The sequence below is a fragment of the Capsicum annuum genome, chromosome 9, assembly GCF_002878395.1.
Source record: "Capsicum annuum cultivar UCD-10X-F1 chromosome 9, UCD10Xv1.1, whole genome shotgun sequence".
Lineage (NCBI taxonomy): Eukaryota > Viridiplantae > Streptophyta > Magnoliopsida > Solanales > Solanaceae > Capsicum > Capsicum annuum.
Window position 1 is genome coordinate 196919146 of NC_061119.1, and position 13288 is coordinate 196932433.

At 34.0% G+C, this 13288-nt stretch overlaps 1 protein-coding gene across 1 annotated transcript; it reads right to left on the reverse strand.

Moving 5' to 3' along the window:
- Positions 1–231: 231 nt before the first annotated feature.
- On the reverse strand, positions 232–12811 carry LOC107879180. Its single transcript, XM_016726276.1, has 7 exons — positions 12733–12811; positions 3991–4059; positions 3346–3781; positions 3153–3279; positions 2768–3046; positions 728–802; positions 232–597 (listed from the first exon to the last, which is right to left on the reverse strand). The coding sequence occupies exons 1-7, from the start codon at positions 12809–12811 to the stop codon at positions 232–234; spliced, it is 1431 nt and encodes a 476-aa protein (XP_016581762.1).
- Positions 12812–13288: the final 477 nt, after the last annotated feature.

Genomic DNA, 13288 nt, shown 5'->3' on the forward strand with positions numbered 1-13288 from the left:
TTAGTCGGAATTTTAATAAAAATATTCACTCAATAATGATATCATTAAATCTTGCATTAGCTTACACTGCTCTCAGATTATAAACAACATAACTAATGTATTTTTCACAATAGGATCAAACACAATAAAAATTTATTAATACAACCACTTTAAAACATCCAAAACAAACATCAACTCAAATAGTTTAAACATCTAAATGTCACAACAAAAAACAAGAACAATAACTACAATCTAACTATCAACAGATTCACTATCTTCCTTATCATGAAATACTTGCGGCATGTGCTTCTTAACCAACTCCTCAAATTTAGCAAACTTAGCATCGTTAGCTGCATATTTCTGCGTTAATTTCATAATTTGCTTTTTCATTGCTTCCATTTCTTCCACAGTTTGCAAAGTAGAATAGGAACTGGGAAACATCGAAGGACTACTCGAGGATTGGAGAACCCCTGTCCCGTATGTTCTACCTTTCTTTGGACCACCTACCATAGCTGTCCACATATTAGTCATATCTGCAGGTAATGGTTGGACCATGGTACCATCCTCTGAAGTAGGTTGGGTTTGACGCCACTCTTCTATGCTTTTTTGAAACTCTTCCTTAAAGTAAAATTATTTGTCAGTATGTAAACAAGCCACGTTGAGTAATAATAATAAAATAATGTATGTAAAAGTTATTATCTTACATATGCATTCTTAGCACGTGTTTCGATACAATCTCCTCTTGTACCGTCCTTGTTTTTCTTCCTATGCGTCTCTTCGTAGACCTCAAGAAAAGGGGGGGTTTTCCCCCATTTTCATATTCCTGCAAAATTTTAGAAAAAGAGATAATGCAAGTATGAAGACAAGTCCGGGTAGCAAGTATGAAGTCAATAAGGAATTGGGAATAATATATCATACACTTTGCCTCATGGGATTGAACACAGTTATTATACAAGGGTATACATCAGGCACGACAAAGTTGAATTACTAGTTGTTATGTACTCCAATGTAGCATAGGCATATGGATTAGGAAATGGAGATACTGTATCAGACACTAGGTAGTATGTAATCGAATATAAGTTCTGTGCAATGGTTCACTTAGAAAGAGCAACTCAAAAGTTTTTGATGTAGTTCAATAAACCCCAACAAAGTCATATCGATATAGTAGCTGTTGAGAAAAAAACATTTCACTCAGTACCTTACAAAACTGTGTCAGATGAAAACACTCAATAGGACATGTCAGATAATATCATGTTATTATCCTACATTTCAGTGATATAAGTCTCGAGATCACTCTGAATACTAGGGCATAGGAATGAACAAAAGATGAAAATAAGAAGGATTTTCAAGAATCCCATCGCTGCAAATGAGCTAAAGGTATAGCAACAATACTTAATAATATTGTAATCGAAAATTGAATTTGATGAAATCTTGAGATTAGGAGCCATCCATATATAGTGTTTTATCCTTGTACTATGCAAATTCTTTTTATTTATCTTAACTTGCAAAACTAAATTGTTAAACTCCGAGTGTGAAGTGTATTAATTACTTTTATCAACAATAGTCCCTTAGTTTCCTATGCATCATTATTGTGAAAGGGACTAGAACAAAATTCTGGTTGAGCTATATTGTTTAAATTGTAATAACATAGGTAAAAGTTGGTATCATTTCTTTGTAACACACCACATATTCTACACTTGCACTATAGTCTATAGTTGATTACTCATTTACTGGTTGCAGAAAATATCAATCTTAATAAATGACAACGTTGGCGCCTGATGTGATGGGTCAACTACATAGATGGGAAAATCTACCAGGGTTGAAAAAGTGTGTATTTAATTTTGATAAAGATATTCAGTGTCCCAATTTATGTAAGACATTTAAAGTGAACTAAAAACACAAGGTGCTTGAGAATCAAAAATTTTTTATAACACTTCAAATGCTATTGTTAGAATGTAACCTGTAAGAGTAATAGTCAAGATGCAAGAGGCCGGTGTCATATTAGCACAGTCTGTCTTGCTCTGGAAGTAAGGGAACAAGCACTAGACTGTGACCTAACAAGATCCAGGTTGAGATAAGCTTAAGAGTCCAATGGTTGTGGAAGGGTCTGAGATCTTCGCTAGCCGTTACTAACTATAGTATAGTGCAGATAATGAACTTAATAGGGGCGAGATTCTCAAATGATGCTCCATGGGTGTTTATCTATAAATAACCTTCTATCTACGCGGTGCAAACCACCTAACTTTTAGTCATTCACTAGCAATACAGTTCCATAGCTTTCAAGAGTTGAAATACAAAAAGGCTCAAAGTCTTCTTTCAGATAGCACTGCCTGCCAGCTACATTAAGATTCAGACTAATCTCAATTACTTACTTTTATTATTCAAACTTTGTTTCTTTGTTTGTTGCCAGCTACATTGACAGCTCCACACCAACGACTGCCTTATACTAAGAGTGTTACTATAAATACTTTTCTCATTACTTCCAATTAAGTCATCACCTCTCTAACTAAACCACTAATTCTCTTCTTCTTACTTTCTAAAACCATCAGGCAGAGTGATACAAGATCAAGTTCACAACAAAAGAAACAAGCAACAACAAGAGCAACAAGATGTCAACAACAATGCTAGTGAATCAAAATAGGCCACACGGCTTCACTAAACTTCAAGATGAACAACAACAAGAAGATAACAACAATAGTGAATCGAAAGAGCCCCACACGACTTCACTATGTCACAGTTTAGAACATTGAACTAAACCGAACAAATCAGAAATTTAAGCTAATATTACTAGTCTTCGTCGGTGCATAGCGAAACTTATCGAACCTCCAGTGTGCAACGAGCCACCAGTTTGAGATGCCCTATTTGCCTTTGCTCGTTCCCTCCCTGCCCTATATTTAGGAGTATCCCACTTTTCCAAGAACTGGACCCACACATCAGCACTCAGCCAACCAGGTTTTTCCAAATTCCTTTGGGCCTCATACAAGTGTTCTTTGATCCGTAGTGCTGCTTTCAACTTGAAAATGCATTGTATTTCATTTTCATGACAAGAATTCCATGCACACTTTGCCTGCAAAATAGTTTAATATAAAGCAATAAAATGAGTTGACGGATACAAAGGTAAATTCATCATTGATAGCATACTGAAATGGTAAATTCCTTGATTTTGATTATACCATAAACTGGTTCCACATAAGAATTCTGACGTCGAATCGAATCTCGTTCCAACTACCCAATGGTTCCGTGTAAAATAGTTTAATTACTTCTATAACCATATGTCCGTCGCTATATGCGGCAATGAACCTGCAATAAAATTATATTAGCTTTCAAAATTTTTAAAAATTACTAAAAAACAAAAGGTTTACTTACCCATTACCATCAGGGGTGATAATTAGCCTCCCATTGCCGTCATATTCTACTACCTCTTTAAATTTCAGAATTTGGGAAGCAGATGCTATAGCATTAGACGTTGTAACACTATTAATGGATGGCGATGTTGATATGCTAGGACCTCCAATTCTCAATCCAGAAAGGCTGGGTGTGGATGATGTTGAAGGTACAGATGAAGAGCTACTATGCAGACTATTATAGAGAGAAGAGTGATGGAACAGGTGGGGCGGTGGGGGCATGAAAAATGCATTTGGTAGTGAAATAGTTTCCCTTGGAAGAGGAAGAATATTTGTAGTAGCTGGTTGAAGAGTTGTGGTAACAAGTGGTGGTGTTGGTGTTGTATATTGACCTGCGGGAAGATTATTAGGTCCTCTCTTACCTTTCTTACGCCGTCCATTACCATGACCTTTTGATTCTATTAATTTTCTTTATTAACCACCTGGGTAAAAAAAAACCACCAAATGGAGTTAGTCTGTGTTAGAGAGGAAGGTTGATCAAGCACAAGAACATCTGATTGACTGCTAGAAACAACTGCAACAAGACCCTCTTAATTCATAACTGATACAGGAGGAATTAGAGAAGGCAAAAGAGACAAAGAAGTGGACCAAATCTAGATATGTATACCTGCAACAGAAATGCAAATGCCATTGGTAGAAACTAGGGGATATGAACACCAAATTCTGCCAACAGATGCTAAAACAGAGAAGACACACAATTAGAATCTTCAATGTTAAAGATGGAAATGGTACATGTCACAGTGACATAAAAGGAATTTATCATTTGGGTGATGGAATTCCTCACAACTGCTCAGTTTACATAGGAGCTGCAGGTTTATTTATTTGATGATTATAAAGATAATAAATAGGGTATGTAGTTAAGTAATAGTGTAATGCATGGTTAGGCTTTCTCGAAGTATAAACCAAAAGGGTAGGCTTTCTCTGTGTAGAGGTTTTGGACAAATAATTGCAATGAAATCTAATTGCTTTCCAGTGCTGTTAAGATGTAACTTCTATGATTAGTTGACAAACCATTTTTTTAATTAAATTGTGTTGAAGAACATTATAACACCAATTTCCTGTGCATAGGCAAATTCTCACACCAAGTATTATGCAACAATAAAAATGAAGTCTCAATCATAGAGACAACATGCAGGTATGATCATTAATTCTTCTAGTCACAGCTCATGAATATGCTCAGGTGATTGTCATGTAAAAGTAATAAACATACCATTGCATACTGACAGCAAAAGCTATGCAAACATTTACCCGAGCATAATGGAACTACTTAGTGCAAATATTACTTTAACATGCACGACCATGATAACTCCAAAAGTTACGACAATGAGTGGATGTGACTATATATATATAGATTACGAACAAAAAGCTACACTGATGTATGTACCAAAATAATCACTTTGAAGAAACAAGCATTGTTGACCCCATTCCAAAGTGTCCCCGTTCATCCCTATTGTTATTGCTGCTTGCGGGCTGAATCAATTTCATCCCACAAAGTCGTGATTACACTCACATAGACCATCCTATTTCACTGCCTAAGAATAAAAATCTCAATGCACATAGTACATTGTCAATGAAGACACACGAAATATAAATGTCTGCAATCTTCCAAAAAATAAAACCACAAGGGCCGAAAATCTAACATTGTCTGTAGTGATTGCACAATAATCCTAGAATATTACAACAACAACAATGTACCCAATGAAATCTTATACGTGGGGAGGTTAGAGTGTACGCAAACTTACCCCTTCCTCAGAGGTAAATAGGTTGTTTTCAATAAACCCTCAGCTCAAGCAATACATATAAAAAATATGATGCTTTGCTTGACAAGTTTATAACAGAAAGGAAAATATTAAGAAATGAGAGGAAATTGGATGAATCAAAAGGTGATGCTGTAGGAAGGGACCTTTTGGACTTGTTGCTTGATGTTATGGAGAGTGAGACAACAAAATCTGAGGTGAAATTAACTGGAAATCACATAAAGGCATTGATCTTAGTAAGTTATTCTTTACTCTTTATATATGTTTATGTGGCATACTATAAATTTAAACTCTTTCCAGAAAAGGAAAAAGAAAAGATGGTCACATTTGCAAATAATTCCCATTAGTGAAATAGTCATTTGTTAAATCTGCTAGCTAGGTGAATGAACAAGAAAAACAGGAAACTTTTATTTGAGCTAAGATGAAATTGATCATTCTGCCAATATAACAGAATATCTCTGTATTCATTATACTACTGTGCAAGAAATCTAATAGTACCTACCTGACTAACCGCTACTAACCGACTAACCGCTACTAAGTACATCTCATTTATAGCTGGCATTTCAGTCTAATAATCAACTAGTGCTAGTAACTTTCTCTAATTGACTTTATCATCTTTATCATATAGTGCCTCAATGAAGAGGTGTAAGGGGTTGGTAATTAGAAAGGACATAAAACATCATAAACTTATCACCAAAATCTGAAAGGACCCTCAGTCCAAAGTACTCCAGGAAAGAAGTAATACAACAACAAATACAACAAAATAATATGATAATTGATTTACAAAAACATCAGATAGTAATAGAAATCGAAGGCAAGAAACAATAAGAGATCTATACTAGTATGGATGGATAGCGAGAAGGTGCAAAAAGAAGGTTTCCTGTTAGTTTAAGCAGACTAGAAATCTGATAATCAAGGTGAACTCTAGTAAGAACAATAAATGAACAATAAGATAATCAAACCAAAAGGAAATAATTAATTATTTGACATATTTAATTATTTATTTTTTCCGACTACTTCAGTCAGTTATAGGGTTTTTGGTTTCGGTTCGTTCAAAATCTCTATCAGCAAATAACATATCTAAGGGCTCAGACGATGTTCTCTTGTCCCTTGGGAAAGCGGCTTCACTCATTTCCTCTTTCGGTTGGGATTGGTTACTCTTTATCTCTTGGTAATTTTCTTATCACGCATATCATACAATCTCAGAGGAAGTAGAAAGTTAGTCAAGTCCATTTAATACAATTAAATTATATATTTAAATTAATTATTTATAAGATTTTCGACTACAGTGATCAAAAAATTATTATTTTATTTAATTATTTAATATTTTCAACTACATCAGTCGGTTATATATTTGATACAATTTAATTACATATTTAAATTAGTTAATACAACTTAATTAAATATTTAAATTAATTAAAACAATGTGAAAGGCTACTGTGTAACTTATATTTTATAAAATTATTTATTTAATAATTAAATATAATGTTCCAACCACTACAGTCGGGTAAAAACTAAATATATTTAATTATTTAATATTTTTTACTACAGTAGTCGGATACAATTAATATAATTTTGTAATGTATTTAGTAATATATTTATTTAATGTATTTAGTAGTAATATAATTAATAATATATTTTATTAATTACTAATTTTTTGTATAAGGGTATGATTATATGTTTAGTCATATATTTATTTAGAATTTTCGATTACAGTGGTCGGAAATATATATTTAATAATCTATTTAAATAATTATTTATTTTTCGTATAAGGGTCTAATTATATATTTACTAATACATTTATTTAATTATTTTTATTTACGACTACAACAGTCAGAATATATATTTCTCAAAATTTACCACCAAATATTTTGACTGTTGTAGTCACAAATAGTATCGGAAAAGTATTTTATAACAAATAAAAATAAAAAAGTAAATTTTCTGATCGAAGTAGTCGAAAATTTGCAACTACTTTTTTTCAGTCGGAAAATAGCAAATTTCTGGTAATGGATCCATCAGCAGCATACCAGTGGTGAGTCCTCATTGTTCGAGGACAGACTTATATTTCAGTATTTCAGTACTCAATTTATTTCAGTAGTCGGAGTTAGTTGGGGACTTATCCCATCAACTCCTTGTTCAAACAGTAGAGGCTTTCCAGACTAGAGTATTTCATACAGATGTATTAGTATTCAGTTTTCAGTATTCAGTATTTACTTTCAATTTAAACCTTATGGCAAGTTTCCGCCTAATTTCTGCATAATTACAGTATTATTATTCAGTTATTGCAGCAGGTACTAGTCATGGGTTAGCTTGTGGTCTCTCGAGATTATGAGCATCATGTAACGTTCGGGGTATAGGCTCGGGGCGTTACAATACTGCTTGAGTAATTGATTCAATATATTAAATAGCTAGTACTGCTATGTGGAAGCATAATAATAATGAAATTTGAATAAGTATGTAACTGATAAAATTTTACAATCTGATAAAACTAAGGAAAGAACTCAAGCTACGTAACTGACTCTGACGGATATCTATGAAGCCTCTACTATACTGATGATAGATAGCTGGGACATGCCTCCAACTACCACTAATCAATACATATGGAAAATCATAAATACAACACATTACATGAACTAAATCTAACTGGAGTCCCCGAAATAGGAGAACTCATCACCTGCTGGTTTGAAGCTGCAACTGTCTGATTATGATGCTTAGGCTATAACTAGTACCTACATTATAAGATAATGTAGCACATAGACATATATATGGATCAGTACTTTTGGAATGTACTGAGTAAGTGTGGGTGAATGCAATACATAATATTGAATAGGTATCAAATCTTAAAAAAAACATACATGATAAGTATTAGTAGACTTACCAGGAGACTGAGATAAACTGAAAGCTGAAGTATCTTAAAACATGCGTAGTATAATCTGATAAGCTGGTGAATCACTACCCTTAGTTTCTTAAAACTTTCCTTTTATAATATAAGTAGAACTGAAGCTGGAAAATAGTAAAACATGGATACTGTATGAATATTGGGTTTGAAACTACGTGATGGAAATTAGCATAACTCGATCTGAATATACAATTATGTAGAGCACGAATGCATAAACATACAAAACCAAACATATCATATACTAAGCTGGTCTAATTAATTGAATTACTAATAGCTGAATATTGAATAACTGACGTCTGAATACTGAATAACTGATATCTGGATACTGATTAGCTTGTATCTGTATACTGATTAATTGATAGTTGTATACTGATTAACTGATAACTGAATATCAGTCATGTAAGACTGAACTATACTTAGTCTAAATAACTGGACTAAAATTGTGGGGTACTGTGCATATGAGATAAGGACTAACTAAACAGTCTGAAATAACTGAGCATGAATGCATGAAAACTGTAATATATAAGAATTCAAGACTAAGTGTATATCTGTTATATTACTGAGATAAAATGCAATCTAAAAAACTAAAATCTATAAAACTGAATATCTGAAAGTCTGTACACTTAGTCAAACAAACCTAAATTGAAAATACACTGAATACTGATTGAAATTATGGGAGGTATCATATAACCAACATGCCCCAATTTGAGCTAATCGGGGTCCAATCTGTAACCCCAGTTGGAAGAATATCAGTACCGTGTCACTGGTATTAACACTAGTTGTGTGGATCCACTAAACTGGTATCCCAAAGGACTAAGGAGTCACCCTCAACTGGCAGGTGCTCTAATGAGATATGTGTCACCCTCAACTGGCAGGTAAACACCTTTTCAACCCTCAACTGGAAGGTTGACATTTTTAACCTACGCTAACTACGTAGTTCTGAAACTCAGGGACTGCTACTAAAGGTCACACCCTCTACTGGCAGGTGAGCCCCCATCCCTGGGTTCGCTCGGTGCTAAATCCTACTCCCAACTGAATAACACTGGAATCATGAACTGGTGTATGCACTGATGACTGATATGCTTAAACATGGTATTCTAAAAACTGATAGTGCATGCATAATCTGAAATAACCATGACCATGTAAACTGATGTATTTAACATGAAGTAAAACTGGTGAGTTCGTTATAAAAATGATAATCTGAATATGGGAATAAAATCATGATTCTTACTGACTTGTTACTTGAAAACAAAAATATGTAAAAATACATAGGTATCAGGTATTCACAACCCGCCAGTACTGAATGACCACTAAGCACGATCTCAATACTTAAAAACTGTAGTATGGAATCATGGTTCAAAATTCAAAAGCATAGACATTTCATTAGACACATGGGAATCATGAACTTGAACATGGGAATATGTTAAACATGGGAAATCAACATGATTACATGGCTAAGATCATAACTTGACATTATAACATGAAATTCACTTGAATATGACATGAGAGATTGAAACTTGAAACATGAGATAACCTAATTTTTCATAGAATCATACTTGGACGTGAATTGAGTCAAATTACTAGGAGAAACATGATTTAAATGAATCTTGAACGTATACAACTTCATAATCATGGAAAAATCATACTTTAAATAAAAAAAAGGTTTTTGGGCTCTATGGGTGAAAGGGGACCCATGGATGAACTCCCACATACCTTAATAGATGATTTCTTGAAATTGAAGCTTGAATTCTTGTGTTCTTAAGAGGAAAAAATTAAAATTTATTCATGTGGGAAAAGGGAGGGTTTTTACGTCTAAAATTTTGAGGAAGATGGGAAAATAATGCCCCTTTGGATGCTATAAATTATCCTTTGGACGTTTGGGGTTGAGGGGAAAGGACCAAACTGCACCTTGACCCTTAAGAAGTTAAAACACCATGGGAATAGACCCTGCATCGCGCCCCTTAGCCCGGGGGAGCATCCCCCGCGACGCACGCTCTAGTCCGACGATGTGAGCCCTGCGGCCCGGGCTTATCGCGAGCCACCACTGCCTCTCACGAAAATGGCTATAACTTTTTGTTCGGGTATCGGATTAAGGCAAAATCGGTATCGTTGAAAAGCTAACTCAATTATATACAATTTGGAGGGTCTTGAGTTGAAAAATTCCACCTATATCAAAAGTTATACATGTTCAAAGTAGGCCCTTGTAGAATCGAATACCAAACTTGAACGAATCAAAGGCTTTTAGCTCAACTTTGTTCTAAGTAATCCCTATGAACGTTTTTCACCTCAAAAGCACTTCAAACACTAGGATAATGATCATGACACATGTATTAACATAAAAATTGTGGGATTAAAGTTCACACACATAGGAACAATGCTTTAAAGTCTTGACCGAAAATGCGGGGTGTTACAATTTACCTATGTCATTGTCTTGCTGCACCATTGATCCAAAATAAGATTATTAAGAGTGACTTTGAAACAAGAACAATATCTCTGTTTTTCTATGCTTCTCAGATAAACCCCTTGAACCTTGCTATTTTCATGAATCCTAAAACTTTTTTACTGACACAACTTTCTGCATGCCTTAAGTCAGCTTACAATCATGTTTTTTTCATGTTCTGGCCTTTGTCTTGCTTTATGCAATTGAAGAAGTTGGTAGCAGGTTTTGAAATCTTTTCTCATTTTTTTTGACATGAACTTGACTCAAAAATTTAAGGAAAATGATAAGAATTTTTTATTTGAATAACAGACTTAAAGCACAAAAACAGAAAACAGAGAAGAAAGAAAAGATGATATGTGTCTTTTGTTGAAAACAGAGAAAAGACCAAAAAAATTATCTGAAAACGATAGTCAACTCTAATGATTATGACATGCATTTGGATTAAACTGTCTGATCTTTTCATCCAAACTCTCACCAATTATTATTGAGTTAATGACCTTGAATTGAGTTGCTTCTTTAGGCCAATTGCATTTATATACCTCATTCGGCTAGTGATGCCTTGAGAGATTTTCACCAACAAGCCCCTCTCATTCATATTTCCCTCAGCTCATCATCGCTTACGATGTCCCATGAGGGTTTTTCACCGATAAGCCTCTCTTATTTTCATTTCCCTTAGCTCACCATTGCCTTATGATTCCGTGAGGTTTTTCCCCAATAAGGCTTTCTCATTTCATTATCTCAACCCACAATTGTCTTATGATTTCCGTAAGGGTTTTCATTAACAAGACTCTCTCATTTAATTTTTTTTAACTCGCAATCGCCTTATGCTGCCCGTGAAAGTTTTCACTAATAAGACTCTCTCATTTTATTTCTCTCCTGGTTTCTTATGTTGATAAAGAAAAGTAGTACCCAAAATACGACGCCATATATCGATTGCATTTTTAGCCTTAACATTCTCAAAGATTGATTTGAAAGTCTTTCTTTTGTTATAACGTTGCTTTTGGATAGGGAAAAAAAATGACACGACGCTCAAAAGACACTTGAAATGGATAAGATTTATAACTTTGAAATTGACTCAAACAATAAAAATTATCTCATGCCCCATTTTCTTTTGATTGGGTAATCAAAATTATCTATTTGGTTGGATCTAACCGAGAGTAGAGTTGCCTACGTATCTCACCCCAAAAAAAAAAATCAGTTCAAATGTAGTTTCGGTAACTTGTTATTTTGCTTGATTCTGATTTATTTTTTTCTCTTTTTTCTTTTATTGACTCTTTTTCTCTTTGGAACTTTTTCTGACTCTATTTTTCTTGAAACTCTTCTCTTTTCTTTCTTTTTGACACACTTTTTTTTATTTGAAACTTTTTTGACTCTATTCTTTCACTCGATCCTTTTTCTTGAATTTTCCTGACTCTATCTTGATTCCAAAAGTGGATATTAAAGAAAATAGAAATAAAGCTCAACGAGGGTAAACAAAGAATGACACAATGTTTGGATAGAAAAATGCCTTCGTCATATCAATCTTTGAAAATGCAAGTATATATCATACAATATAAAAGTGAAAGATGAAGATCATTTGCACACTTTAACAACACTAACTTTAACTGAGCATGTGCGTCACTTTTTCTTCCGTTCTTTTCAAACGTACAACTCCATCTTTGTTGTACACACCTCACATTGGATGACTCATACTTTAGTGGAGAAAATTTCTTTTGTTTCTCTTGACAGGAGATTGTGCATCTGCTGTTTGATCTAATTGAGATATGCCTTTAAGTGATGATCAAGTTATTCTTGTGATTCTCAACGTGATTGCCTTAATTTATTCATGGAAGGCTTCAACTTGGTCACCTAATGCCTAAACACTCTATCTGTTTTCTCAAACACTCTTTTTCTACATTTAACATTCTGATTCAAAGTTTCATGATTAATTGGATTTTTAGATCTAGCTAAAAATTCTGCCAACATGCAATATCACTAGAACCAACATAAAATATACCATGTAAAGAAAACAAACAAACAACACATATTAAAAAGCAAAAGAAAAAGCGACACTCCATTTAGTTGAAAGGAAAGATAGAAGGGTTTGAACATAAATGACAGAGGGACAAAACAAGATAAATCCCAAACTACAATCCTAAAATAATTCATATAACGGAAAAAAAAACTACCAAAACCTTTTACTAGTAAGGAGAGGAGTGTCTTCTCAAATGCCGAGATTAACATCTTATCCACTAGTTTACATATCCATATTACTAGAGCTTCCACCAATGTCAAACACATTCCCTTCAACAAATAAGTTCTGAATCCTCATGCTTAACTCATTGCTTCCCATGTATTGTGCATTACTATGTGTTGGTAAAGGATTCTATGTGACGCTCTTAGTATCAATGTTTTGCACTACGATCAATTTTTCTTGAATCATCCTTTCTATTTCTCTTTTCAAAGCACAACAACCTTCAATAATATAAACCTGAACATTAGAATGATATGCACATCGTATATGAGGATCAAAATTTATTGATTGTAGGTCAAGAGTGTACCCAAATAGAGGAGTGATCATGCCCAACTATCTCAATCTCTGGAATAAACTAGCATACGATTCCCCAATCGGTGTAAAATTATCCTTTAACTTCTTCCTCTTTGCAAACTCTGGCCTCGATTGGAACTTAAACTTGCAAGTTCTTTGGTAAATATATAGAGGTCGAGGATGATGTTGAGGAACCGATGCATGCCATTTTGGAGAAGAAGACAGATAAGTATACAGTTGTGCATTGTTCAAAGGATACTGAGGAAGTAGTGCATTGTTCAA

What these genes read in the sequence shown, in the direction of transcription:
- LOC107879180 (XM_016726276.1), bottom strand. Translation starts at nt 12,811, where the DNA reads ATGGGAAGCAATGAGTTAAGCATGAGGATTCAGAACTTATTTGTTGAA. An exon ending in CATTTGCATTTCTGTTGCAG is followed by an intron (nt 3,782 to 3,990) that starts GTATACATATCT and finishes GAAAATTAATAG; the next exon opens with AATCAAAAGGTCATGGTAAT. An exon ending in TAGGAAGAAAAACAAGGACG is followed by an intron (nt 598 to 727) that starts GTACAAGAGGAG and finishes TTTTACTTTAAG; the next exon opens with GAAGAGTTTCAAAAAAGCAT.